Source organism: Anomalospiza imberbis, chromosome 11 (genome assembly GCF_031753505.1).
Source record: "Anomalospiza imberbis isolate Cuckoo-Finch-1a 21T00152 chromosome 11, ASM3175350v1, whole genome shotgun sequence".
NCBI classification, from domain to species: Eukaryota; Metazoa; Chordata; class Aves; order Passeriformes; family Viduidae; genus Anomalospiza; species Anomalospiza imberbis.
In genome coordinates this window covers 7,210,556-7,233,391 of record NC_089691.1, presented here as the reverse complement: position 1 = coordinate 7,233,391, position 22,836 = coordinate 7,210,556, and the positions used below count along the sequence as shown (strand labels likewise).

General features: G+C 62.0%; 4 protein-coding genes across 7 annotated transcripts; all 4 read right to left on the bottom strand.

Moving 5' to 3' along the window:
* Positions 1-2,797: 2,797 nt before the first annotated feature.
* On the bottom strand, positions 2,798-5,307 carry HYAL1 (hyaluronidase 1). Its single transcript, XM_068201643.1, has 3 exons — positions 4,033-5,307; positions 3,821-3,910; positions 2,798-3,731 (listed from the first exon to the last, which is right to left on the bottom strand). Exons 1-3 carry the CDS (start codon positions 4,933-4,935, stop codon positions 3,414-3,416), a joined length of 1,311 nt encoding a protein of 436 aa, XP_068057744.1. The 5' UTR covers positions 4,936-5,307; the 3' UTR covers positions 2,798-3,413.
* Positions 5,308-6,168: 861 nt separating this feature from the next.
* HYAL2 (hyaluronidase 2) lies at positions 6,169-9,628 on the bottom strand. 3 transcript variants are annotated; one of them, XM_068201639.1, is made up of 4 exons: positions 9,605-9,628; positions 7,751-8,692; positions 7,034-7,123; positions 6,169-6,906 (listed from the first exon to the last, which is right to left on the bottom strand). In XM_068201639.1, exons 1-4 carry the CDS (start codon positions 9,611-9,613, stop codon positions 6,493-6,495), a joined length of 1,455 nt encoding a protein of 484 aa, XP_068057740.1. In that variant the 5' UTR covers positions 9,614-9,628; the 3' UTR covers positions 6,169-6,492. The 3 variants fall into 3 exon arrangements, with proteins under 3 accessions (XP_068057740.1, XP_068057741.1, XP_068057742.1); XM_068201640.1 differs by lacking the exon at positions 9,605-9,628 and adding an exon at positions 9,157-9,178; XM_068201641.1 differs by lacking the exon at positions 9,605-9,628 and adding an exon at positions 9,006-9,106.
* A 2,383-nt stretch (positions 9,629-12,011) lies between these two features.
* On the bottom strand, positions 12,012-16,870 carry TUSC2 (tumor suppressor 2, mitochondrial calcium regulator). Its single transcript, XM_068201642.1, has 3 exons — positions 16,615-16,870; positions 16,268-16,388; positions 12,012-14,681 (listed from the first exon to the last, which is right to left on the bottom strand). The coding sequence occupies exons 1-3, from the start codon at positions 16,764-16,766 to the stop codon at positions 14,616-14,618; spliced, it is 339 nt and encodes a 112-aa protein (XP_068057743.1). The 5' UTR covers positions 16,767-16,870; the 3' UTR covers positions 12,012-14,615.
* A 215-nt stretch (positions 16,871-17,085) lies between these two features.
* RASSF1 (Ras association domain family member 1) lies at positions 17,086-22,352 on the bottom strand. 2 transcript variants are annotated; one of them, XM_068201637.1, is made up of 6 exons: positions 22,088-22,352; positions 21,010-21,131; positions 18,697-18,801; positions 18,330-18,618; positions 17,795-17,910; positions 17,086-17,689 (listed from the first exon to the last, which is right to left on the bottom strand). In XM_068201637.1, the coding sequence occupies exons 1-6, from the start codon at positions 22,335-22,337 to the stop codon at positions 17,543-17,545; spliced, it is 1,029 nt and encodes a 342-aa protein (XP_068057738.1). In that variant the 5' UTR covers positions 22,338-22,352; the 3' UTR covers positions 17,086-17,542. The 2 variants fall into 2 exon arrangements, with proteins under 2 accessions (XP_068057738.1, XP_068057739.1); XM_068201638.1 differs by lacking the exons at positions 21,010-21,131; positions 22,088-22,352 and adding an exon at positions 19,832-19,895.
* Positions 22,353-22,836: the final 484 nt, after the last annotated feature.

The following is a 22,836-nucleotide window of genomic DNA, read 5'->3' as shown; positions in this document are numbered from 1 at the left end:
AGAGCAATGAAGCCTTGCGCACACCCTCAATGCTACTGGTATATGGGGGGGTGCTTTATTCAAAGCCACTGAAACCTCTGCTGCTCTGGGTAGCCCCTCAAGCTGCTCAGGTGTCATTGGAGGCAGTTTCTGTGCTGCTGCCTCCTCCTCCTTCTCCTGTTCTCATGTTTCTCTGAGGTACCTCTGAGTCCCCTTAGCTGCTCCTGCTGGGTGAGCCACTCAGCTGGAAGCTTTGGGCCCAGCAGAGCAGTGTGTGTTTGGGAGTTAGGGGGGCATTCTGCAACTGCAGCCAAACAGAGTGACCAAAACCTGCCCCGGGCTGGCAGAGCACCCAGCCCTCCTCTCTGCCTTTAAGCTGCCATGTGTTTGCACACCCACGAAGCAACCTGAGCTCTGAGTGACCAGCCCTGTGTGCCACAAGCCTCCGCTGCCATGCGAATGGAATAAAGGGCATTTTAAAGACTCACATGCCATCTCTTTAATTTCAAGATATACAGCTGCTGTGATCTGCTTTTGGGAAGGATTTATTTCTTCCAAGAGAGGTTTGACCTTGTATATCAGGAGAAGCTCAGCATCCAGCTGGAAGAGATGCAGAAGTGGTCTGGGAGGACCTGCTTCACATACTCCCAATTTTAGTTTTATGGCTTCAGTCCAGATCTTTGGACGAAGTGAAATACAGCAGCAAATTATAGCGAATAGGGTCCTAAAACAACTTCTGGAGCCTCAAAATCCATCACCTCCTTGGTCATCTAACCATAGGTGTGGGCTATTAATCCAAGACAAAACTGAATACAATGCCTTAGTGTCAGACTAAACTGATTTCTAACAACTTGGGAAATATCTCTCTCTACAGATTCTGAGTTTTTTAGTCAGGGAAACAAGGCAGATGAGAACTTTTCTTATTAGGCAAATAACAGGCCACTGATTTCCTGTTTGTATCTGAAAAGCCTGTGAATTGCTTGGAAGGGCTTCCTTCCATCTGTTTTATGCAAGACTTAGTCTACACCTTACCCTTCAGCTGAACTACTTATGTCCTGGTTACATCAAAGCATTTAAAGGCTCCTCACTACAAGTATCTTCATTGTGGATTGCAAAATTATCATTCTGTCTTCAGAGCACTCAGCAGCTCAATTCTCTCTGCTTGGGACAGTTACCTATGGTAAATACTTAGGATTATTTGTGGAGATACAAGTTTTAAGACACGTAGACAAAAAAATAATGAGCCATTGAAATGAAAAACCTGACAATGCAAGAACAGTTCTAAGTGACAGTCTTCCCTCATTTCTCAGAGCAGCACGTGGAAAAAGCCTAGAAATTGATTTAGTGTGAAGCCTGTAATGCAGTGGACAAGCAAGCTCTGCACACAGCAGGTTTGCCAGTCACCCAGAGCATGGAAAACAGGAGCTGCTGTGACAACACCGTGAGCACATCCCACCGAGAGGCAGAAATGTGACCCACACAAAGGCCCGTGCCTGGATTGCTGCTGGCTGCTCTCCAGCACGCCCCAGCCGAGCGTGGGCTGGCTCCAGCAGGCTGGGTTTGCACAGCTCCACACATGGACAGGTTTTCAGACCTGGAAAAAACAGCCCAGCAGATGTTCAGTGCTTCCACATTGTCTGCTGGCACCACATGCAGTGCCTTTCTAGTCTCCGTTCCTCAGAGTCTGGAGCAAAACAAGCTAAATTACATGAAATCCAGTGTCTTGGGTGGTTTTAGATACAGTGTGAGGGGCAAGGACAGAAGAGCTACAATAAGTAGGATGAATAAAGCAAATCCTCTTACACATTCAAAGCGATTATTTGAAAGTGACAAACTGCATTCATGCCTAAGTTTGCATTATTTTAATAACAAGCAAAGGAGCTGTTTCAAGAAATAAGGAAAGTCTGTCACTTCCCAGCCTTACTTTTCTTTAAGAAAAGCCACAAACTCACACCTGAAGACAGGGTTTCTGCAGGGCTTCAGTGGCTTCTGACAGTGCCAGAGCCTCTGCAGCTCCTGAGGAAATGTCTCTTTCCTGATGCCCACCTCAGTGCTTAGTTTGGTTAATGGATTGAGATAATACTGTCCAGGAGAACCTCAGACCAGCCCCCAGTTAGGCACCAGCAGCTGAATACTTGAAGCATATTCAGTTACCTGAAGTTACAGGCACACAGCTCTGATCCCTTCCAGGCATAAGGAGGACTTGAAATTCATGGTAATTTTCTTTGTGTGAACAGCAAAGGTGAACTTTGCTTTCCATTTCAGCATTTAATACAGGGCAAATATCAAATTTCCTGTAGCTTGGGAGGAGCGTGTTTGAGTGCTCATTTAAATTAAATCACATTTCACATATGAAAAATACTAAGATAATATTGTTTCCAGTATTAACATACTACATTTACCAAGCTATCTCTATAAGAATTAAATAAAACTATTAATTCTGGGCCAAAATCCAATTATTACTGATTTTTTCAGGGGCCCCCAGCTTGTCAAAGAGCTTGGAAATAACACAGTGTATGTTTCTGAAAGCTGTGACTAGGGAATCCAAAGGCCTAATTATGTTTCCAGTGGTATCTTCTCAGATCCTCCTCAATGTAATAATAAGAAGTGAACGTAAGAAATGTAGTACCTCCGCAATGGTTTACACCAACCAGCTTAAAAATTAAGGGTGCAGCTTTGTAAGTCCCCAGTACACACAGAGTGCCATGCAGTGCAGTCCCCAAAAGGAGAGATTACCTGAATTCAAGCCTAAAATCGGAGAAATGAGCATGTGATTTCCCCACCCCAAGATGAAGATCCAGAGGAAGATGCCAACATCTTTATCTCAGCTGGGCCAGGGTTTCATGCCTTCTCCCAACTGCTTTGAAATAGGTACAGTTAAGTCTGTGGCCTGGGTTACAGAAATCAGTGGGTTTGCATATAATTTGTGGGCTTAACTGCTTTGCATATGGTTATCCAGGGGTAAATCAAAGTGCAGGTATTGGTTTCAGGCCACTCCTCTGTGCACAGTGAGGGGTTGGAGCACACTCTCCCTCAACTACAGCCACACAATCACATCTTCTCGCCCTCTTTGCCTCCACTCTTTGGCCATTCCCCATCATTCTTCCATTTCTCATCCTCTTCCCCCATCATCCCCTCTTCCTATGTCTTTTCCCACAAATTTTCTTTTTTCCTTGTGGTTTCTCTGAGGCATTACCTCCCAAGCTCCCAGCCCAAAGGACAGCCCTTGGCAGCATCACAAGGCAGCACTGGTGTTGCAGGAGGACCCTGCCACCCCAAAAAGTGCTGCAGCAGAAGACAAGGAGACACTTGCTGGTGCTTTCTGGTTTTATTAAGAGTTCCACAGTAAGGTTCTTGGTCCCATGGCAAGGGTGCTGAGGTAGTGTCACCCTGTCTGCCCCAGTGTCCTCAGGGTGGGAGGATCGTGTGGGGGATCACTTGGCAAAGCCCTGGGTGTCACAGCGGGGTCCCTGCCACTTGTCATAGCACTGGCAGCTGAACCCCTTGGCCAGTTTGGAGATGTCCTCCCCAGGCTCCAGGCTCTGAGCCACCAGCCAGGGCTTGCCAGCATGCACGTCGATGGTGAAGCGGGAGGGGTCCAGGTGGAGGTAGCCCTGCTGCTTGTCCTGGCGCACGCAGCGGCCCCGGCCGGAGCACAGGGTCTGGCTGCACAGGTCAGCACTGGCCGTCACATTGACAATGTAGTGGCCCAGGGGCCCCTCCACGTAGTCCTTCAGCCTCAGGCACATCTCCTGCAATGGCATTCGGTGTCACAGCCCTGCACAGCTCAGGAACTGGGGGTCCCTGCTGACAGGGACCTGATGCCACCATCTGCACTCACCTTGGAGGTGCTGTAGTCCAGGCTGCCCCAGAGGATGATGCCAGCAGCACCCTGAGCCGCGCTCTCCCCGATGGTGTTCATCAGGTCCTCCTGCACCCACGGGGAGAGGAGAAGTCAGCACAGAGCCCCCACATAGCCCCAGCAGAGATAAAGACTCCCTGGTACCACCCCATCAGCCCAAGAGGTGCCCACTATCCCCACATCCCCATCACCTGGGAAAGGAAGTCCAGAGTGCGCTCGAAAGTGATCTGGGAGTAGGGCAGGACGGGGATGCCACCTTCAAGGATTCCCTGCTGAACAGCGAAAGCCTCGGCCACACGGTGCCGGACATAGGCAAGAACCTTGTTGGTGCCATTGAGGCAGAGGGGCAGGTAGATGCTGGGGTAGAGTGCCCGACTGCCCCTCCAGAGCCAGGACAGATTCTTGTTCCTCTGCTGCTCCACATCTGGGCACGTCCCGTTGTAGGGCAGGCTATCAAAGTCATTGTTGTAGCAGTCGGGGAAACCATAGAAGCCCCAGTAGGCACCAGGACGGAGGCTCTTGCCCAGCCACAGGGTCTTGTTCATGAAATCACAGGCGCTCTTCTCGAAGTGCTGCTTGGCCATCTCCTCCACCTCCTTGGGAGGCCACTGCGGGTGCTGCTGCTGCACCAGCTCCTCCGACTTCTGCTGGTAGATCTCCATGGAGTCCCAGTTGCGGATCCACAGTGGGCGCCACTTCTCCCAGTCGATGACAGCCAGCCCACTGTAGTCAGGGCTGGGCAGGGTCACCTTGATGTCCTGGGTGGCCTGGTGGATGTGAGCCTCCAGGCTGGCATTCTGGGGGAGCCCCCCATTCACTGGCACCCCCTCAGACGTGTAGTAGGGGAAGAGACCTATCTTGTTACTGTAGAAGAGGGAGATGTCCTGCCCAGTGAAGGACTGCTGGTCATTGGCCAAGACATCAAAGACCTCCAGGCTGAGGGTGACATTGTACTTCTCAGCGCAGCGCTCAGTGGGGATGTTCCAGATGGTGACAAAGGGGCGGTTGACAAGGACAGGACCGGGCCCTCCAGCGTGGGTCAGGGCAGGCAGGAGCAGCAGGAGGACCCAGCAGGACCCCGCTGATGATGCCATGATGCTGGTGTGCTCAGCGCGAGTCCTGGAGCTGCCTGGGGAGAGCTAAGACCTTGAAGCTTTATCCCCAAGTCAGGACCGGCATTAATCCACACCTCCGTTCCCAAGCGGTGCCGGTCACCCAGGGTCACCTCTTCCACCTCCTCAAAGTCCCCGAATTTATCAGCAGCTGGAGCCCTGCAGAGCGGCCCCGGAGTGGGACAGCAGCGTCAGCCGCGCGTAATGAGCGGCGGCGGCGGGCTCGGCTGGGAAGGAATGCGCAGAGTCAACATCCCATGACTGGCCGGCGATGAGTGCGCTGGAAAGACACACGGACGGGGCGGGGGGACGAAGGTCACGGTGACGGACGCGGGCTGCGCCGGGCGGGCGCCGCTCGCCTAGCGGAGAGCGAGGCCATTCCCTGGCGAGAGGAGGGCACTGCCGGGAGGGAGCTCACGGCACCGGGCAGGACCCGGCGCGACACAGCCCGCGGCGGCAGGGGACACTCCCGCGTGGGCACTGCAGCCACAGGAGGGCACAGCCCGGGGCCACGCAGGCGTGGGGCCAGGAAGCACAGAAAGGCACGGCCTGGGGACACCCCCAGCACAGGACAGCAGCCACAGAGAGCACGGCACGGGGACTCTCACTGCAGCCAAGGCGCGTGGGCAGAGGGGTGGCTATGCCACGCGGGGCCGCTCCATGCCCACGGGCACCCTTCAGGACAGGGCAGTGGCCGGAGAGGCTGCACGGGCACAGGCGGAGCAGGGCAGTGTTGGGGACAGGGAGCCAAGCGAGGGCACCGCTGGGGGACACTCGTGGCACGGGACAGCGGAACTCAGGGGCGGGCGCGGCCCAGGGCTGTCCCCGGCCCCGCGGGGCTGAACCTACCCTCGGCCGTGGCGAGGTGTCCCCACGCGGCGATCCCGGTCCTGGGGGCTCCGGCCCCGCATCCCGGCCACTGCCCGGGGCCGGGGGCAGGGCCACGCGGGGAATCCCGCTGGGGGCGGGGCCGGGGCCGGGGCGGGGCCGCACGCAGCCTCCACGTGGGTGGCCCGGCCGTGGCTGCCCACGCGGCTCCGGCCCCACGGGGCCCCTTCCCCGAGCGGCTCCGGCTCCGCGGGGCAGTTCCCAGCACAGCAGAGCTTTCCCCGAGCTGCACAGCAACACACACCGCTTCCGGCCGCCCCGTCCCGGCGGTTGTGCCCGCGAGTTGAGTGACCCGTGCCCGCCTCGCCCCAAATCAGCCCACACCTCTCAGTCTGACCCAGCTTTATTCGAGGTAAAGCACTTCAGTGTGGGGCAGCACACGGGGGATCAGCACCACGCAGCACCCGCTCCCCACCCCCGTGTCCCTCTTGCCCCCATCCCTCTCCTTACAACAGGAGAGGGGTCCCCCTCCTCCCCCCTTCCCCATGAAGGGCACCTGCACTGCAGCAGGGTGGGTAGAGATGGGGCAACCGCAGAGCTCTTCCCCCACACCACCACAGTGAGGGACAGCCCTCCGTAATTAGCTGCCTCCCAGGCAGGGTAGGGATATCTTAAATAGGCTCCTCCTACACCACCAGAGAAAGGGGCAGCTCAGTCCAGGGGCGGGTAGCACCAGCTTGCAAGCAGCAACAGCACCCCTAGTCCCAGCGGTGCCAAAGGGCCAGGGGCATCGCTGCGGGGGCCAGCGCGTGTCTGGCAGCCACTGCCCTGCCAGCCCTGGTAGCAGTGGCAGTGAAAGTGGGTCCGTAGGAAGAGTATGTCAGCAGAGGAGAGCTGGCCCTCGGCCCAGAAGAGGGGGCGCTCAGGGTGGTCGGCATCCCGGCGCCGCAGCTGGAAGTTGGTAGAGTTGAGGTGGAGGAAGACATCGGCATAGCTGTCCTGACGCAGGCAGCGACCCCGGCCCTGGCACAGCGCCGTGCTGCAGAGCTCTGCTGCTGTCGTGACATTCACAACGTAGCGTCCCAGGTCCCCCTCCAGATAGTTTTTCATGAACTGGCACAACTCCTAGGGAAAAGGAAGCACCAGGGTGTCACCCAGGGAGAACTAACTCAGAGAGGACCAGCTCACTGGTCCTCCCCTGGGGCAGGTGATCCCTCCACCCATCTACCTCCCACACTGACCCCAAACTTACCCGGTTTCTGGTGTCAACTGCATCACCCCACAAAATGGCCCCAGCTGCACCCAGTGCCGCGCTCTCTCCAATGGTGGAGATCAGGTCCGCCTGTGGGGACACAGTCCGGTTAGCACACACAGAGCCCATGCAGCACCCACAGCCCAGCACAGTGTGCTCCAAAGTGTCCACTGCAGGATCAGGGACCCAATCCCCGCTCCAGGGAAAAGGGACTATCCCAGCAACTTGGAGACAAGGCTTCCCAATACTGCCCTCCTCTTCAGGGGCTAAGCCAGCACAGGGGCTGTGGGCTCACACACCCCAGGGTTCCAGCTTCCAAGAGCTGAGTCCTGCAGTACATCCCAGGCACTTCCCTGGAGATAATGACCATTGGTGCCAGTCCTGCTGCCAGACATCCCATCCATAAGGGAAACAATTTGTGGCAACCCATCATCCAGCCCAGACAGGGACTGAGCTGGAGGTTCTAGGAAAGGAAGCACCCCTCCTGTTCCCTGGGGCCAGCTGCCAGCCCCATGCCAAATGGTGCTGCTCCCCACCACATGGAAACAGTCAAACCCTGGGGTGCCAGTAACACCATGAGTGCCAACAGCAGCCTCCAGAGCCACCCTGCTCCATGGGAGCAAGGCGCAACACACAGGCAGAGGAACCACCTCAGCTGACCCCAAAGCCCAGATGTCCAGGACTTGGAATGAGGAAGTCCCAATGGTGCAGCCCTACCTGGCTGAGCACATTTAGCTTGCGGATGTAGGTGGGCCGGGTGTAGACAAAGACAGGTAGGGAGTAGTCATCGTGGTGCTTCTGCGAGATGCGCATGGCCTCCATCACCCGCGCCCGCACGAACTTGCGGCTGTTAGGAGTGGAGTCCAGGAGCGGGTCGAGGTAGATGGAGGGGTAGAGCGCCATGCTCTCCTTCCAGAGCCACTTCAGCTGGTCATTGCGAGACTTCTCCACATCTGGGCACTGCCCGGTGTAGCTCTCCTTGTTCTTGCTGTAGTCATGGTTGTAGCAGTCAGGGAAGAGGTAGAACCCCCAGAGCTGTTTGGGTCGGAAGCTCTTGGCCTTGCGCAGGGTTCTCACCATGAACTCCTGGGCAGCCGACTCAAACTCAAACGCTGCCTGCTTGTTCACCTTCTCAGGGGGCCAGGTGGGCTGACGCTGTAACACCAGTTCCTGGGACGCCTCCCGGTAGATATCCTTGGGCTTCCAGTTGCGAGCCCAGACAGGCCGCCACTCCTCCCAGTCGATGACGGCCAGCCCTTCTTTGGTGGATGAGCGGATATACTTATCGATGCCCTCCTGGAGGCGGGCGAGGTGCTCGGACAGGCTGCTGTTTTGGGGGACACCACCATTGACGGCCACACCTTGATGGGTGTAGTAGGGGTAGAGTCCCAGGCGTTCCTTGTAGAAAATGGTGAGGTTCTGCCCCACGAAGCCCTCGTTGGGGGACGCGTACAGGTCGAAGATGCTAAAGTCGAACGACACCTGGAAGCGGGGCTTGCAGTCCTGGGTGGGCACATTCCAAGCCACCAGGAAGGGCCGGCGGGTGAGATGGGGGGCGGCCGACGGCTTCTCGGGGGGCTGCCGGGCCAAGGCCAGCAGAGCCAGCCAGGGAACAGCCACCGCCGCCGCGCAGCCCCCGCGCATCCTGCCCGACAGGACCTGGACACGGCGGGAGAACAGAGTCAGAAAGGGGGGCCGGCAGGAGGGGGTGCAGGCAGAGGCCGATCTGCCCGCACCCCCCAAGGCAGACCCTGATCCAAGTCCCCTCCCGGGGCAGAGAGCTCCCGGGGAGTGCGGGCAGAGCTCCGGGGTGAGGGCTGGTTCTCGGGAATCCCGGACCCAAGCGGCTTCGCCCGCTCGTGCTCCGCCGGGTGCCGGCGCGGCGCTGCCTTTGTTCGAGCCGGGCAGACAAAGCGCCGGGGCGCGGCCCCCGACGGCCCCGCTCCGCTCCCGCTCCCCGCGCGGCTCTCACCGCGCCTCAGGCCATCCCCCGCCGCGGGCTCCTCCAGCACCGCCGCCGCCCCCCCGCCGCCGCTTTTAAACCTTCCGGCACGCACCACCCGCGGGGCCGCCTGCCCCGCCCCCGCGCCCCGCCCGCGCCGCGCCGGGCTGCTGGCACCGACCATCGCGGGGCCCCGGGCCCCGGACGGCGGCGAAGCCCCGCCGCATGCACACACCTCCGTGGGGCCGCGGTACCGGGCACCGGGCACCGGGGAGTCATCCCCCCGTCCCGCCGCGATTGGTACGGCCCGGGAGGACCCGCCCCCCACGCGGCGGAAGGGGGCGGGGCGGGGCCGCGGTTGGGGCCGGCAGGGGGCGCCACGGTTGGCGGGGGGAGCGCGGGGCTGAGGCGGCCGAGGGGCCGGGGGGCCCAGACCGCGGTGACCGCGGGACGGGACTGTCCCCAGAGGGGTGCTGTCCCCTGGGGAGTGGTTGTATCCCCAGGGTCGTGGTCACTCCAAAACCATAGTGACCCCAGATTGGTGGTGACCCCAGGGCGGTGGTGTCCCCAACACCATCATCACTCCAAAGTGGGGACTCTGGAATGGTGGTGACCCCAGAATGGTGTACCAGGATCATGTTGTCCCTAAAAAGCTGGTGATCCTACAATGGCGGTGACTCCAGAGTGCTGGCAAGGCAGAATGCTGGTGTCCTCACGGTGGTGGTGACACCAGAAAAGCAGTGTCCCTGCAACAGCAGTGTCCCCAGGATGGTGGTGACCCCAGGGCCGTGCTGTGCCGGACAGGACATCCTGTGCAGGGCTAGGGCAATCGCTGCTGCTGACTCAGCCATGGCCCCGTGGGTTTCCTGCCTGGAGAGGACAAGGGGGGCCATGGGTGTAACAGCGCTGGGGGGGCTTCCTTCCCAGAGCACTGCTGAGGCTCCAGCCGGTCTCCTCTGGCAGGCAACAGGACAGGCACGGCTCAGGGACCAGCCGTGTGGCATGTGGCAGTCCACATGTTCTGCCTGTCCCCCGCCTGCTCTGGCCAGTGCTGGCCCCATTGGGCTGAGGGCCATGGGGGTGCCCCCGCGCAGGAAGCGCCGGACTGCGAGGGTGTGTCGGGGCTGACAGGGGAAGGAAGCGGGATTGAATCTACGGAAGTGCTCCCCAGCCACCCGCCAGCTCCCTAAGGATCAGGCGGGAGCACCAAGCCCAGCATTGTTCGGTGTCAGCTCCTGGTGCCTCACCAAGCCCTGGCCGCAGGCACCTGCAGCTGGCTCCAGTTAGTGGCACCACTTAGGTGTCAGCTTTTGTGGTGAAGCTCCCACCGAGAGGGTGACAGCCCTGCTAGGGATGGGCACTGCATCCAGGCCAGCCACTCCAAACCCAGGCTGCACCCCAGAGCTCAGCCCGGGCCGCAGGCAATGCCAGGCACCGCCTGGGAGAGGGGCTGGGAAGGTCAGCCGCTGGCCGGGCGTTGGCTGCCAAAACCCTTGGGAGAGATTGTGGGGAGCCAAGAAGTCCCAGCGCTGCAGGCGCTGCCCTTCCCCTCTGGGCAGTAAACAGACTCCCTTCGCCAGCAGCTAAAATTTTCCATCCTCCTCATGCGAAGGTATCCAGCCCCACCGGCAGTGGGGTGGCTGGAGGGGTCACAGATTTCCACTGCTGGGAGGGCTGGAAGTCCTCAATGTGACGCAAATTCTCACTGTTGTCCCCTCAGTGGGAGCATCACCTGACTCGCTTTCCCTCCCTCCTTCCCACAGGGAAGAATTGCTTTTGGGAAGGGGCAGCTGGGCAGATCCAGCTTCCCCTTGCCCTACCGAGCAAGAGATCATTCCAAGTCATTCCCAGAGTGTAGAGGGGTGCAGGATGGCAGAGCAGGCGGCGACCAGGGTGGGCTGAGCAGGCGAGCTGCTCCAGGCAGGCAGCAGGAGGATGGGAATCCCTCACGGATGGCAGATGAAGATAACGGGGCGTGAGTCACAGCCACTCGTGCCAGACAGGTCCGGGCAAGGTGTGAGAAGAGGTCAGCTTGGGAATGGAGCAGCCATGAATCCAGAAGGGGATGTCGGCATCTGCCTTTGCCCCGGGCTGGGGGCTCTGGGCATGGCCCAGCCCCACTGGCAGCAGGAGGGGACTGTGGTGGCCCTGGCAGACACAGAGATGGTCACGGAGCCACAGAGCCACAGCCACCGCCTTGTGTGATCTCGCCGGGCTGTACCACCCTGCGCAGCCACCTGGTCCCTTTCTAAGCCACCAGGATCCCTCCATCCCTCCTGGGGCTGGGGTCCCTATGGATGAATGGGCCAGAGCCTCATCCCCCCGAGGCTGGAGGGCTGGCACCACACACTGCAACCACTCACTCTCATGACAGCTTTCATCAGCGGCTCATTTCCGAGCCGGCTTGCACGGAGGAAATGATGAGAAGTGACGGTGGCTGCAGGAAAACACTTGCAGGACTGTCGGGGACAGAACGCGGGGAACAAAGTGAGATCACACTTGCCCCACGGACAGCCGGCAATGCTCGGGGGACGGGCGGCATCCCGGCACAGGGTCACGCCGGCTCCAGGACGTGAGGCCCCCGTGATTAATGAGGCACTGATTTGGCAGGCGAGGAAGGAGCGACAGGCGGATCCTCCCCCCCGCGGGGCTCGGGCGGAGCCATGGGAAGAGTCAGCTTGAGGCTAGGCTGCTGCGAACCCCGGCTCCCCACACCTCCGTCCCCACTACGGACGGGAGAGAGGCCTGAGCTCCAGCCCTCGGGAATGAACAAGGAAATTCCATATATTGACATGAGTTATACATTTAAAAGCTGTTATGGCAGCTACAAGTAGAGAGTCACAGCCTGACACAGCCACCAACTCCTGCCAGTCCCGTGTGCCAACTGGAGAACCTGGAAATGGCTGTGACTTCGGGGGTCTTTCACCATCAGCTCGGCCACACGTGCACAGAGACCCCCTTCCCGAATAAACGGGGGGCTCGAAGTCCACCTTCCCTCAGGTACACCTGCCTTCCCCAGTAAGACAGCTCTGGGACTTGTGGGCTCTACAAATAATTTTATTGAAATTTAACAAAAGTGGACAGATGCACTGGGAGGAAGGACCAGAAGTAGTGTACATTTCCCAAACTCATGGGTCCTACCCACACGCTAGAGGAGCAAGGAGCCTAGTGTCGGTGAGTACGATTTGGCTACACATCCACACGGGAAAGCACAATGTTGCACAGAAATTGTAAAAAAAAAAAATAATAATTAAAAGGAAAACTTTTGTGTTTTGTTTTTTTTTTTTTTTGCTTGCTCCAACACCACAGTGGACACAGATACTATTTACAGTGACCTTCACATTTTTAAGATCCCTCCAGGTGCTCCCAAGGCCCTGCTGCTGCAGGATTGCTGGGGTCCTGGGGGCTGGCTGCTGTGGGGACCAGCCTGGGAAGAAGTGGGGCAGGATGCAGCTTGTTGGCAACCTGCAGAGGTTCGCTGCCACTCTGGTGACACTGAGGGGGTAGAAAGGGGAGAAGGCATGAGTTTTGGGGACGCATGTTTAATACGATGGGCAGCCTGTCAGAAAGGACAAAAGCATCCTTGCTAAGCTGGTCACAGTCTCTGCCCCCTCCCCTGGGTTCAGGCCATGCCTTGCCAGCAGATTTTTGGCTGGTAGCCAGGTGAGGGGCTCCCCACTGGGGCAGGCAAACAGCGCCAACCTCCTCCCCACTCCTCCTCCTCCTTCCCCCATGCCCAAGGCGGAGTCGGTGCAGCTTCCCGTGCCCTCAAACAGCAGTGGGGCAAGGCAGCACAGACAGCGTGGCCATAGTTTTCTCTCCTCTTCCTGGGGACAGCAGCTCCTGCTCTCCTGTGGAGCCCAAGGGATGCCCTTCCCAGGGAGCTCCAGCCAGGGAGAAAGAGCAGGTGGTGCAAATAAGAAACACTTCAGTGAGGGATTGTTTTAAGACAAGACTCTTTCAAGCAAGCAGAACAAAAGATGTCAAAAGAAGCACGCAGCATCACAGTGTAGATGAGCCCTCCCCTTCCACTTTCCTGCCTGGTGAAAGCCAGCACATCCATTTCACCCTATGTGCTCACTCCTGTCGATGGGAACGTGGAGGGACGTGAAGGGAAGAGGTGGTGACAGGAAGACAGCAGCAGCCACGTCGCTGTTATCTCCCCGAAGCTGGGAATGTGGCCCCACGCCCGGGCGGCTCTCAGCGGACGTGGGGATGGATACATCCAACGTAGACACCGACAGGGCTGGCAGCCAAGTGCCAGCAGCTTAAATTAAAAATCGAGGTAGCAAACATCTGAAGTGCTTAGAAAGTAAATAAGTTCTGGAACGAAAGAGGAGGAAAGCCGAGCTGGCTGCTGCGGGGAGTAGGCTCTGACCCACTTTAAAGCTGTGCCTGCTGCCGGTCCTCCTCTGCCTGCCCGGTCCGGGCACAGCTGAGCAGGGAGGCAGGGGCTCCTCGTGCTGCCAAGGGGCATTTGGGTTCAGGCCTTTCCCCCAGCAGCTGGACACACACAGGGGTGAGAGGTTCTTCGGTGCCACCAAGACCTCGACCTTCTTAGGTGGGAAGAAAGAGGAGAAAAGAGCAGGACCTTCTGAGGTGGGGCAGAAAGCCTCCCTTTAAAGTGCATCGCATTTCTCCTCCTGCCACCAGCTGGGATGCGGGAGGAACCACAGTTCACATCGCCAGGGAGATTTCCAAGCCGGGGCAGGTACACTAACTGATTGTTTCAGGGGCACAGGGAAGGAAGACAGGATTCCTTTCCTGCTTGGCTCAGTCGAGGCCCAGCCTACAGGGAGGTACGTTCCAACAGCAGCGGGGGTGAGGAAGCTGCCCGGCAGCCCAGCCCCACAGCAGGCAACGGACGGCGCTCAGCAGGAGCCAGTGTGACAGTGGGGGAGGCAAGTCCGCTGCGGAGCTGGGACCTTGCTGCCATCAGCAGGGGCCAGGGACTGCAGAGATCTCCAGCAGGCAGCAGTAAAGCCAACCTCCCCAGCACTGGCATAAGTGGGGAAACGCAGTGGGGGAAGAGACCGAGGTCTAAGAGAGTGGCATCTGATCTCCATCCCCTTCCCAAGAGGAGAGCAGCAGCCAGCCCAATGTGCTTTGAGACCCCTCAGCCTGCTTTGCTTATCCTCCACCAACAAACCCACACAGGGGAGCGTCACATCACACCGGTGTCAAAGGGACATGCTGCAACACTGGCCATCTAACCTGCGGGCCCCAGGGACCTCGGGGTGCAGGGCAGGGCGTTACCGGGCCCCGGCTCTCCCTGGGCCGCATACCTGAGAAGCAGGGGATTCTCTCTGATGAGAAGTGCAGGCTTGTTCTCCCTTTCACAGATCAATCACAGCAGCTTGTCTGCAGTTCCAGTTACCCATCAAATGTCGGCTAGAGGCTACAAAACGTATTTTAGTCTTCTGACTCAAGCGAGGATGTTTTTAAGCAGTCGTTGCACAGAGTCATCCATCTCCTGCGAAGGCCTGCTCCGTCTTGCCTCACCTCCAGGCGAGGGGAGAGCCACTATCCTGCCACACGGCTGGAGTCCTCCTCGGTGGGAACACAATGCAGCCTGGCCCAGTGAGGCTGGAGGTGGTGGGGCAGGGCCTCCCACCCACGGGCAGCAGCGATGTCTGGGACTCACACCTCGCAGATAATCACTGGGAAATCCACGTGAATGCGAGGATGCTCTAGTTTCACTATGCCCTGAAAGAAGAGTCAGAGTGGTGAGCAGAAGGGACGGCCAATCAACATCCTTGAGCCCTGCCAGTCACCCAGTGACAGAGAACACTGTGCCCTGGAGGAACCGGAGGGACCGGGCTCCATAAATCACCTGTGACACCAGGTACGCCTGAGCAGCAGCGCACAAAGCACCAGCCCTTTGCCCTTCGCACTCGTCCCTGGAGAGCCGAGGGCGGCACGGCTGGCTGCCACACATGGCAGGGCGAGAAAGGAGGGAGCTGCTCTGCCAGGCACTGCCCGTGCAGCAGCTGGTGCGTGACTGGCAGATATTGGCTGTCTGGGCTTTTCATGCGGCACCTTTCATTCACGGGATTTAGAGGAATGAAAAGAGCTCTCTGAGAGAACGCAGCCGGGGCAGCTGGCGCACAGAAAAGCGGCTTTCTGTGCAGAGGGGAGGCTGCTGAATGCACGCTCCCTCCACACCAGCCACTGGAACGTTCCCATGCCCCATCCGAGCCTTCTCCTGTTACAGCACCAGGTGGGGGGGGCTGGGGCAGAGGGGGAGCGGGGGCTCAGGGCTGGGCTTGCACCCACAGAACCAGAGTAAAGCCTGTGCTAGCAAAGGACTGTTCAGTGCTGGTACCTGCTCTCTCCAGCTCAGCTGAGCTTTCCAACTGGGTGAGTTTCAACCCACATGAACGAGGACTCAGTTCCACACGCCAAGCCTGCTTCTGCTAGAATGCCAGCCTAGGAAGCAGCACCAAATCCTTCCATCCACAAGTGTCTGCTCAGCACTCAGAGGGGTTCCATCCAGCTGAGAGGCTGCCCACTCCTCAGAGTACACTGACAGCTCACCCCAGCTGCTCATTACAGCCATGCCTTTCTGCTTAATTAGGGAAGACTTCTATAGAGGCTCTCTCCAGCCCTGTTTTCATCTGCTCTATCCTCTATTTATGCCCCCAAAAGATTTCCTACATGCAAGCTCTCCTGCCCTGCACCATGATCCTCACTTGACATCCCAGCCCCTGCCCAGCTTCACACCACTTGCTTATTTAAAGAGGAGAGCTTTCCACTGAACAGCAAAGCAGAGAGCTGTCAACGCTGCTGAGCAGCTGGCGGGGATGTGCAAGCTCATGTCAGCAGCTGATGGGCTCTGGCTGCTGCTCCCTAACACAGGGCCTGGTGTTAGGGACACCAGTGACATGACACTGGCTGAGGCAGCACAACACCCTACACCTCGTGGAAGGTGCTTGTAAGGAGACGCCGTGGCCATGCAGGGCTGCCCGGCACTCTGTGCCCCACAGCATACACCCAGCTGAGCCATCTTCCCCTGCCTGGCAGTTCTGACAGGCTCAAGCACCGTTTCTCTCAAAAAAAGGCAGTTGGAGGGTGCCACCAGCTCTCCCTTTCTTGTCACAGCCTCAGGTGACACCGGTGTGAGCCAGGACACACAGGAATCACGGCTCTGAGACAGACACTGGGGAGGAGGAGAGAGCCTCCACCTTCCCAGTAAGAACATGCCCCGAGGGAGGTGATTCCTTAAAGGCCGGACTTCAAGTGCCACCGTGGCGCTTGGCACTCACTTTCCCCCATCCTTCTCCGCACATTACCTGAGGTATCAGGTTCTTGTGGATCCTCTTCAGCTTGGCGCGCTTCCTCCCGTTCTTGGTGACGATTGTCTCCTCGTAGAACTCGTGAGCAAGGTCCCCGTCCTCATCGTAATACATAGAGCTGCCGAGAGGAGAGGGGAGGCGCTGGGGTGAGAGCCTGCCGGCCCTGCCGGCTCCGTGCGCCCCGAGCCGGGCCGGGGGCTGGGGCCGGTCCCGCTCCCCTGGGGAGCTGCAGCGATCACCCGCTGCCGGCGGCTCCCCCCGACCCCCGTGCCGTGCCTGTGCTGGGGCCGGCCAGCAGCAGAGCCCCCCGCCCCACGGCAGCGCCCCCCGCGCCCGCGTCTCACCCGCGCCGTGTGAACACGAAGGGGGTGGCGGCGCGCGCGGCCCGCGCCCGGGCCAGGGCCTGCTGCCCGCCGGGGCCTTCGGGGCCGCCGCCGCCCGCCGCCGGGGTGGCGAAGGGCCACAGCCCCCGCGACTTGGAGCCGCTGGCGCCCATGGCGGGGGCGGCGGCGGCGGCAGGAGCGGGGCCGGGGGGGAGAAGGGACGGGGGCGGCCCGGAGCCGCCCGGCCACACCGACCGAGCGCCGCCTGCGCCGCCGCCCGCGCCACTTCCGGCGCCCGCGTCACGTGACACCGGCGCGGGCCCGCGCCCTCCTCCCCGCCCGCCGGCGGCAGCGCGGGAAGCGCGGGTTCGAGTCCCGCCGCCGCCACCCCGCACCACGTGTGGGCACCCACGGTCCGCCGACACCGGGGCGTTACGCGTCCCGTCCCTTCCCACCGAGCACGCCCCGCCAAGGAAAACACCGCAGGCCAGGCCTCGTCACCAAGATGCCTTTATTGGTGCTCGATGCCCTGCTTCTTCCCAGGGACACTCCGTTCTCCAGGGACACTCGCTCCCCCCATATCAGCCACTCCCCTGGGAACACCTAATCCCCCAGGTAACACTTGCTTCCCTCAAGACACACGCTTCCTTCGGGACACCCACTCCCCTGGGGACACGCAATCCCCCAGGTGACACACGCTCTCTTGGGGACACCCAATCCCCCAGGGTACACTCGTTCCCCCCAGGACACACGCTCCCTGGGGACACCCACTCCCGGGTGACACTCGTTCTCGCTCCCACCAGGAACCCTCACTCTCTGGGCCAGCCCCATGGGGGCTGTGACAGCCCGGTGGGTCCGTGGTGCCCCGTTCCACCCCCCTCCCTGCTGCCCCCACCGCCGGTGGGCGAGGATCCTGGTGCACTGGCTGGCCTCGCTGCGAGCCTCGTGGTCACCCCGGCGTGAGCGTGGCCAGCGCCTCCTGCATCTTCTGGCGGCAGCGCGCGTAGCGGTGCCGCAGCCGCCGCACGTGCTCCTCCTCCTCCCGCTGCAGGATCCGCAGGAAATTGTGCAGCTCCGGCAGCGTGAAGGCGTCCCACTGCAGGCACAAGGGCTGCCATCGCGACGCGGACCTGCGGCGTCCCCCCATGGCCACCGCCCCGGGCAATGCGGGTGCCAGCCCCCTCTCCGTCCCCGCACTCACGTTCACCTCTCCGGTCTCGTTCTCCTTCAGGATGAAGCTCAGCACCTTCTCGCTAGGGCCGGCCAGCAGCCGCAGCCGCAGGGGCTGCTCGTCGTCACCCAGCTTCCGCAGATACACTGCAACGGGGCCACGTGTCACCGCGGGGACGCTGCCACTACGGGGACATCACTGCTGCTACGGGGATGCTGCTACTATGGGGACATCACCACCACACGGGACACCGCTGCTGGAATGGGGGACACATCCGTGCTGACAGAGGACACTGTCACCAAAGGGGGATACCACTGCTATGGGGATGCCGTCACCAAGGGGATGCTGCTGCCTAAGGAAAGCTGTCACTATTGGGGCACCACTGCCATAATATTGCCACCATGGGGGACACCACCACTATGGGGACACAACTGCCATGGGCATGCTACCACCACCATGAGGGACCCTGGGGACATTACCACCATGGAACTGGCACCACCCAGGGGAAACTGCCAATATGGGGACACGGCCACCACTGTGCAGACAGGGTGACGCTGGGCACTACCTTGCTCATCCTTCTCAGACCTCTCGAAGAGGGCGAACTTGCGGGGGTTGTCGATGACGGTGAACTTGCGGAGGAGGGCATCGATGACCTCACTGGCGCGGGTGTGCGAGAGGATGTGCAGGTGCTTGACGGTCCCCTTGGGCAGGTAGAAGGACGTGCGGCGCTTCACCCCCTGGGGGTGTGGCCGCCCCGCCTGCAGGGAGGGGACCCGCTTGGTGGCCGGCACCGAGACAGGGCGAACCAGCTTCAGCTGCACCTTGATGAAGCCGGTGTAGGAGCCGTCCTTGTTCTACGAGACACCGGTGGGGGGTGAGAGGGTTCAGGGCAGGGCACCGTGACCCCCCCCGGCCCCATGCCGACCCCGTACCAGGCTCATGAACAGGTTGCTGTTGATTTGGCTGTTGTACTCCTTGATCCGCTGCTCCACCTGCGCCTGGTCCAGCTCTGTCTTCTCCCACTCGCTGGGCTCATCCTGCGGGACAGCAGCCGGGCTGAGCGGCACAGACACCGAGGGGGACCGTCCCGCCTGCCTCGGTGTCGCGCCGGCCCGCAGCCCACCCCGAAGCACCGGCAGATGCGCGGGCGGTTGCACGGGGTTGCATCAGCCCGGCTGGCGCTGAGCTGGGCTGTGCCGGGGACGCACAGCTGAGCTCACCGCGGCCCCAGCCCTGCTCCGGGGACACCGGCACCGGCCGCCCCCTAGGCGCCCGTCCCTGGGGCTGCAGGGCTGTGTGAATGCACTGCGAAGACACCCGGATCCGAGCGTCCGCTCCCGGCACCCCAGATCAGAGAGGCGTCCCCAAGGCAGAGCGCCGGCAGCCGCCAGCCCGGCACCAGGGCGTCTGGGTAGGCTCCGCGCCCGCGGGGACGCCCTGAGATTTGAGGCAGGAGGGCCGGGCTGGGGGTGCAAGCCCGCCCTTGCCGCCGGCACCCCACTTCAAAGTGCTGGCCCCACACACGGGGGACCGAGCGTCCTGGCTCGGCGTCCCTGCCACCGGCAGCCACTAATGAGTATTTACGCGGGGCCGCGGAGCTGCCACACGGTGCTGCACGTGCCCCCACGGCACCGAGGGGTTCCCAGCCCCGACAGCCACCCCACAGCATGCAGGCACTGCCAGACCCTGCGGGGGACCCTGCAGGATGGGGACAGCTGTGAAGCTGCCCAGGGAATTTGTCCCGGCACCCCCAAAGCTGGGAGCAGCTCCAGCCCTGAGGAACCTTGGGGGGCCCGTGCCAGGCAGCGAAACTCCGCTCGCCCCACGGTGCCTCGCTCACCCCACATCCAACCGGACAGGGCCACCGTGTCCCCCGGCACGGCCATGCTTGACCCCACTCCTGCCCCACAGCAGGGCCAAGCTCACCTCTAAGAAAAGACCACCAACACCTCTAGTTTTCCCCACGCACCAAGCCCACCCTCGCCTGCTCCCCAGCACCCAGCCGAGGGAAATGTGCTCCCGATGACGTCACCCGTGTCCCCCATTACGTCACGGCCCGGGACCGACCTGGCGGCGGCGCGGGCGGCGGCCGAGGGAGGTGCGGGCGGTGTAGAAGAGCTCGGGCTCGGAGTCGGAGTCCTCCTGGCTGCAGTAGCCGCTGCTGGCCGTGCTGCCCCCCGTGCCCCCCGCGCCGCCCCGCCGCAGAGCCAACGCCGCCGCCCCGCAGCCCCCGGGCCCGCCGGCCCCCGGCCCGGCCACGGGCACGGCGGCGGTGGCGGAGGGCACGGCCCGGCCCGGCCGCCCCGCAGCCCCGCCGGGCCGGCGGGCACACGGGCACACCCGGCCTCGCGCCAGCCCGACCGGCCCCCGGGCCGGGGCCCGGCTCGGTCCGCTCCCGGCTCGGCTCAGCCCGCTCCCGGTCCTTGGCCCGGCTCCGCTCAGCCCGGCCCTTGGCCCGGCTCGGCTCCGCTCGGTCCCTATCGCGGCTCGGCTCCGCCCGGTCCCACTCTCAGTCCCGACTCGGCTCCGCCCGGTCCCACTCTCAGTCCCGGCTCAGCTTCGCCCGGTCCCTATCGCCGTTCCGCTCGGCTCAGCCCGGTGTCTATCGCGGTCCCGTTCTCGGCTCGGCTCAGGCCGGTCCCTATCGCGCTCCTGTCCCGGCTCGGTTCGGCGCGGCGTCTACCGCGCCCTGCCCCGTTCCCGGCTCAGCGCGGTCCTCGTCCCTGCCCCGCCCCGGCCGTGGGGTGACGCGGGCCGGGGGCGGCGCGGCGGCCCCGCTTCCGGCGGTGACTTCACCCGCGCCCGCCCGGACTCGGCTTTGCCCCGGCTGCGCTCCGCTCGGCTCGGCTCGGCTCAGGCACGGTGCGGTGCTGGGCGGTGCGGTGTGGGCAGGACACAGCACAGCCTGGCTTGGCACAGCACGGCATGGCACGACCTTACTCAGGCCAGCCCAGCCCAGCGCAGGGCAGTCAAGGCTTGGCACAGCGCAGCGTGGCACAGCATAGCCTGGCATGGTGCAGCCTGGCATGGCATAGCACGGCCTGGCATGTCAGCCTCACTCAGCTCAGCTAAGCCCAGCCGAGCCCAGCTCAGCAAGGCTTGGCACAGCCTGACATGGCACAGCCTGGCATGCCATGGCATGGCCTCACATGGCACAACCCAGCTCAGCCCCCCTCAGCCCAGCGTAGCCCCCAGTTTGCCACTCCCTGCCCAAGCTCTCCCTCACAGACAGGCGCAGGCCCTACCACGTTGGTGTCCTTCTCCAACACCTGCTCATTGCCATCATCCTCGTCACCAGCACCTGGGGGGCCACCGCAGTCCAGCTGCACCAGGGCCCGGCACCGGTAGTGGCAGGTGAAGCTGCAGTCTGGGGACAGAGACAGAAGCAAGGTCACCACTGTGCACAGCCTGGGTGTCAGGGTCAGGGCACTGGGCACTGGTGGGACAAGGGCTGGCACATGGTGGCAGTGTCAGCTGTCTGCTCATGCTGTGCCCAGGGGCTCAGGGGTAGCATCAACATGGGACATAGCACTGTGCCACGTCCTGGCCGGTGCCGCTGTGCTCTCTGCTGGGCTGGCCAGCATGGTGTGCTCAGTGCCTGGTACTGGGATGCCCAGTATGGGCACCAGTGTGGGTGTCCAGTACTGGGATTCCCGGTGGCCAGTGTGGGTACCCAGTGCTGGAATACCTGGTACCTGGTGCAGGTACCCAATACAGGGATTCGTGGTGCCAGGTGAGGGAGGGTATTCTGTATGGGGCTGCCAGTGCCTGATGTGGGTTCCCGATCCAGGGGTGTCCAGTGTTTGGTGGCAGTTCCTGGTGCCCAGAGGCCCAGTGCCTGGTGCAGCTGCCCAGAATGGTTATGCCCAACTTAATGGAAATGCCTGGCACCAGGATGCCTGCTAGGGGCAATTGGTATTGAGATGCCCAGTGCTGGGATTTTCGGTGCCTGGTGCTGGGATGCCTGTGCCCAGTGGTGGGACAGCTGGTGCTCAGTGAGGGGGCCACTAGCAGGGGGTGGGGGGCCCGTGGGGGTGCCCGATGCCCCACCCGCTGGTGGTGGGGGTGTCCGGTGGCAGCATGCCCGGTGCTGGGAAACTCATGCCCACCGGTGGGACAGCCGGTGCTCAGCGGGGCTGCCTACTACCAGGATGCTCGGTGTCCTGTAGGGGTGCCCGGTTGGTGGATGCCCGGTGGGAACGCCCAGTGGTGAGGGTGCCCGGTGCTGAGGAAGCCGAGTGGCGGGACGCCCGGTGCCTGGCGGGGGTGCCGGCGTGCCCGGCGGCGGGGGTGCGGGGGCCCGGGGCGCGGCGCGGTACTCACGGCGGCACTGGAGGCTCTTCCTGCCGCCGCCCCAGACGAAGTCCCCGCAGAGATCGCACCAGGTGTGCAGCCCGCGGCGCCGCGGCTCGAAGCGGTGCCCGGCGCCCGGTGCCGCCGTCAGCCGCGGGTCAGGATGCGCCCCGGGGCCGGGCCGGCGGGCCGGGCTGATGCGCAGCGCGTTGGCTCGTTCCAGGCGGCCCCGGCCCGGCCGCGGCTCCTGCTGCAGCTCCCGCAGCTCGATGAGCTCCATGGCCCGGCGGTCGCGGGCGCTGCTCGGCGGCGGGGCGGGGGCCGGCACCGGGCCGGGGCCGGGGCCGGGGCGGGGACCGGGAGGGGCCGCCCCTATCGGGCACAGCGGGGAAACTGAGGCAGGAGAGATGGGGGCACGGCGCAATGCCCCGGGCTCCCGATCGCCAACTCCAGTCCCGGCGGGGCGGGCTGGAGGCGGGGATGAGGTTCCCGGAGCCGCCGCGGAGGAAGGGGGGCCCGCTGCAGCCGCTCCGCTCTCTGCCTCTTCTCGCAGGAGAAGAACAAACTGTGCTCCCTGCCTCAGTTTCCCAGTGGGGAAGGCGCCCGGTGCCTCTTCTCGCAGGAGAAGGACAAACCGTGCTCCCTGCCTCAGTTTCCCGGTGGGGAAGGGGCTGGAGGCACCCCTGGCGGCGGGTGAGAAGCAGACGGAGAGCTACGGGAGCTCCTGCTCCCGCTGGCTGCAGCCCCGGACGTGCAGCATGGCTTTGGGGTGAGGAGTT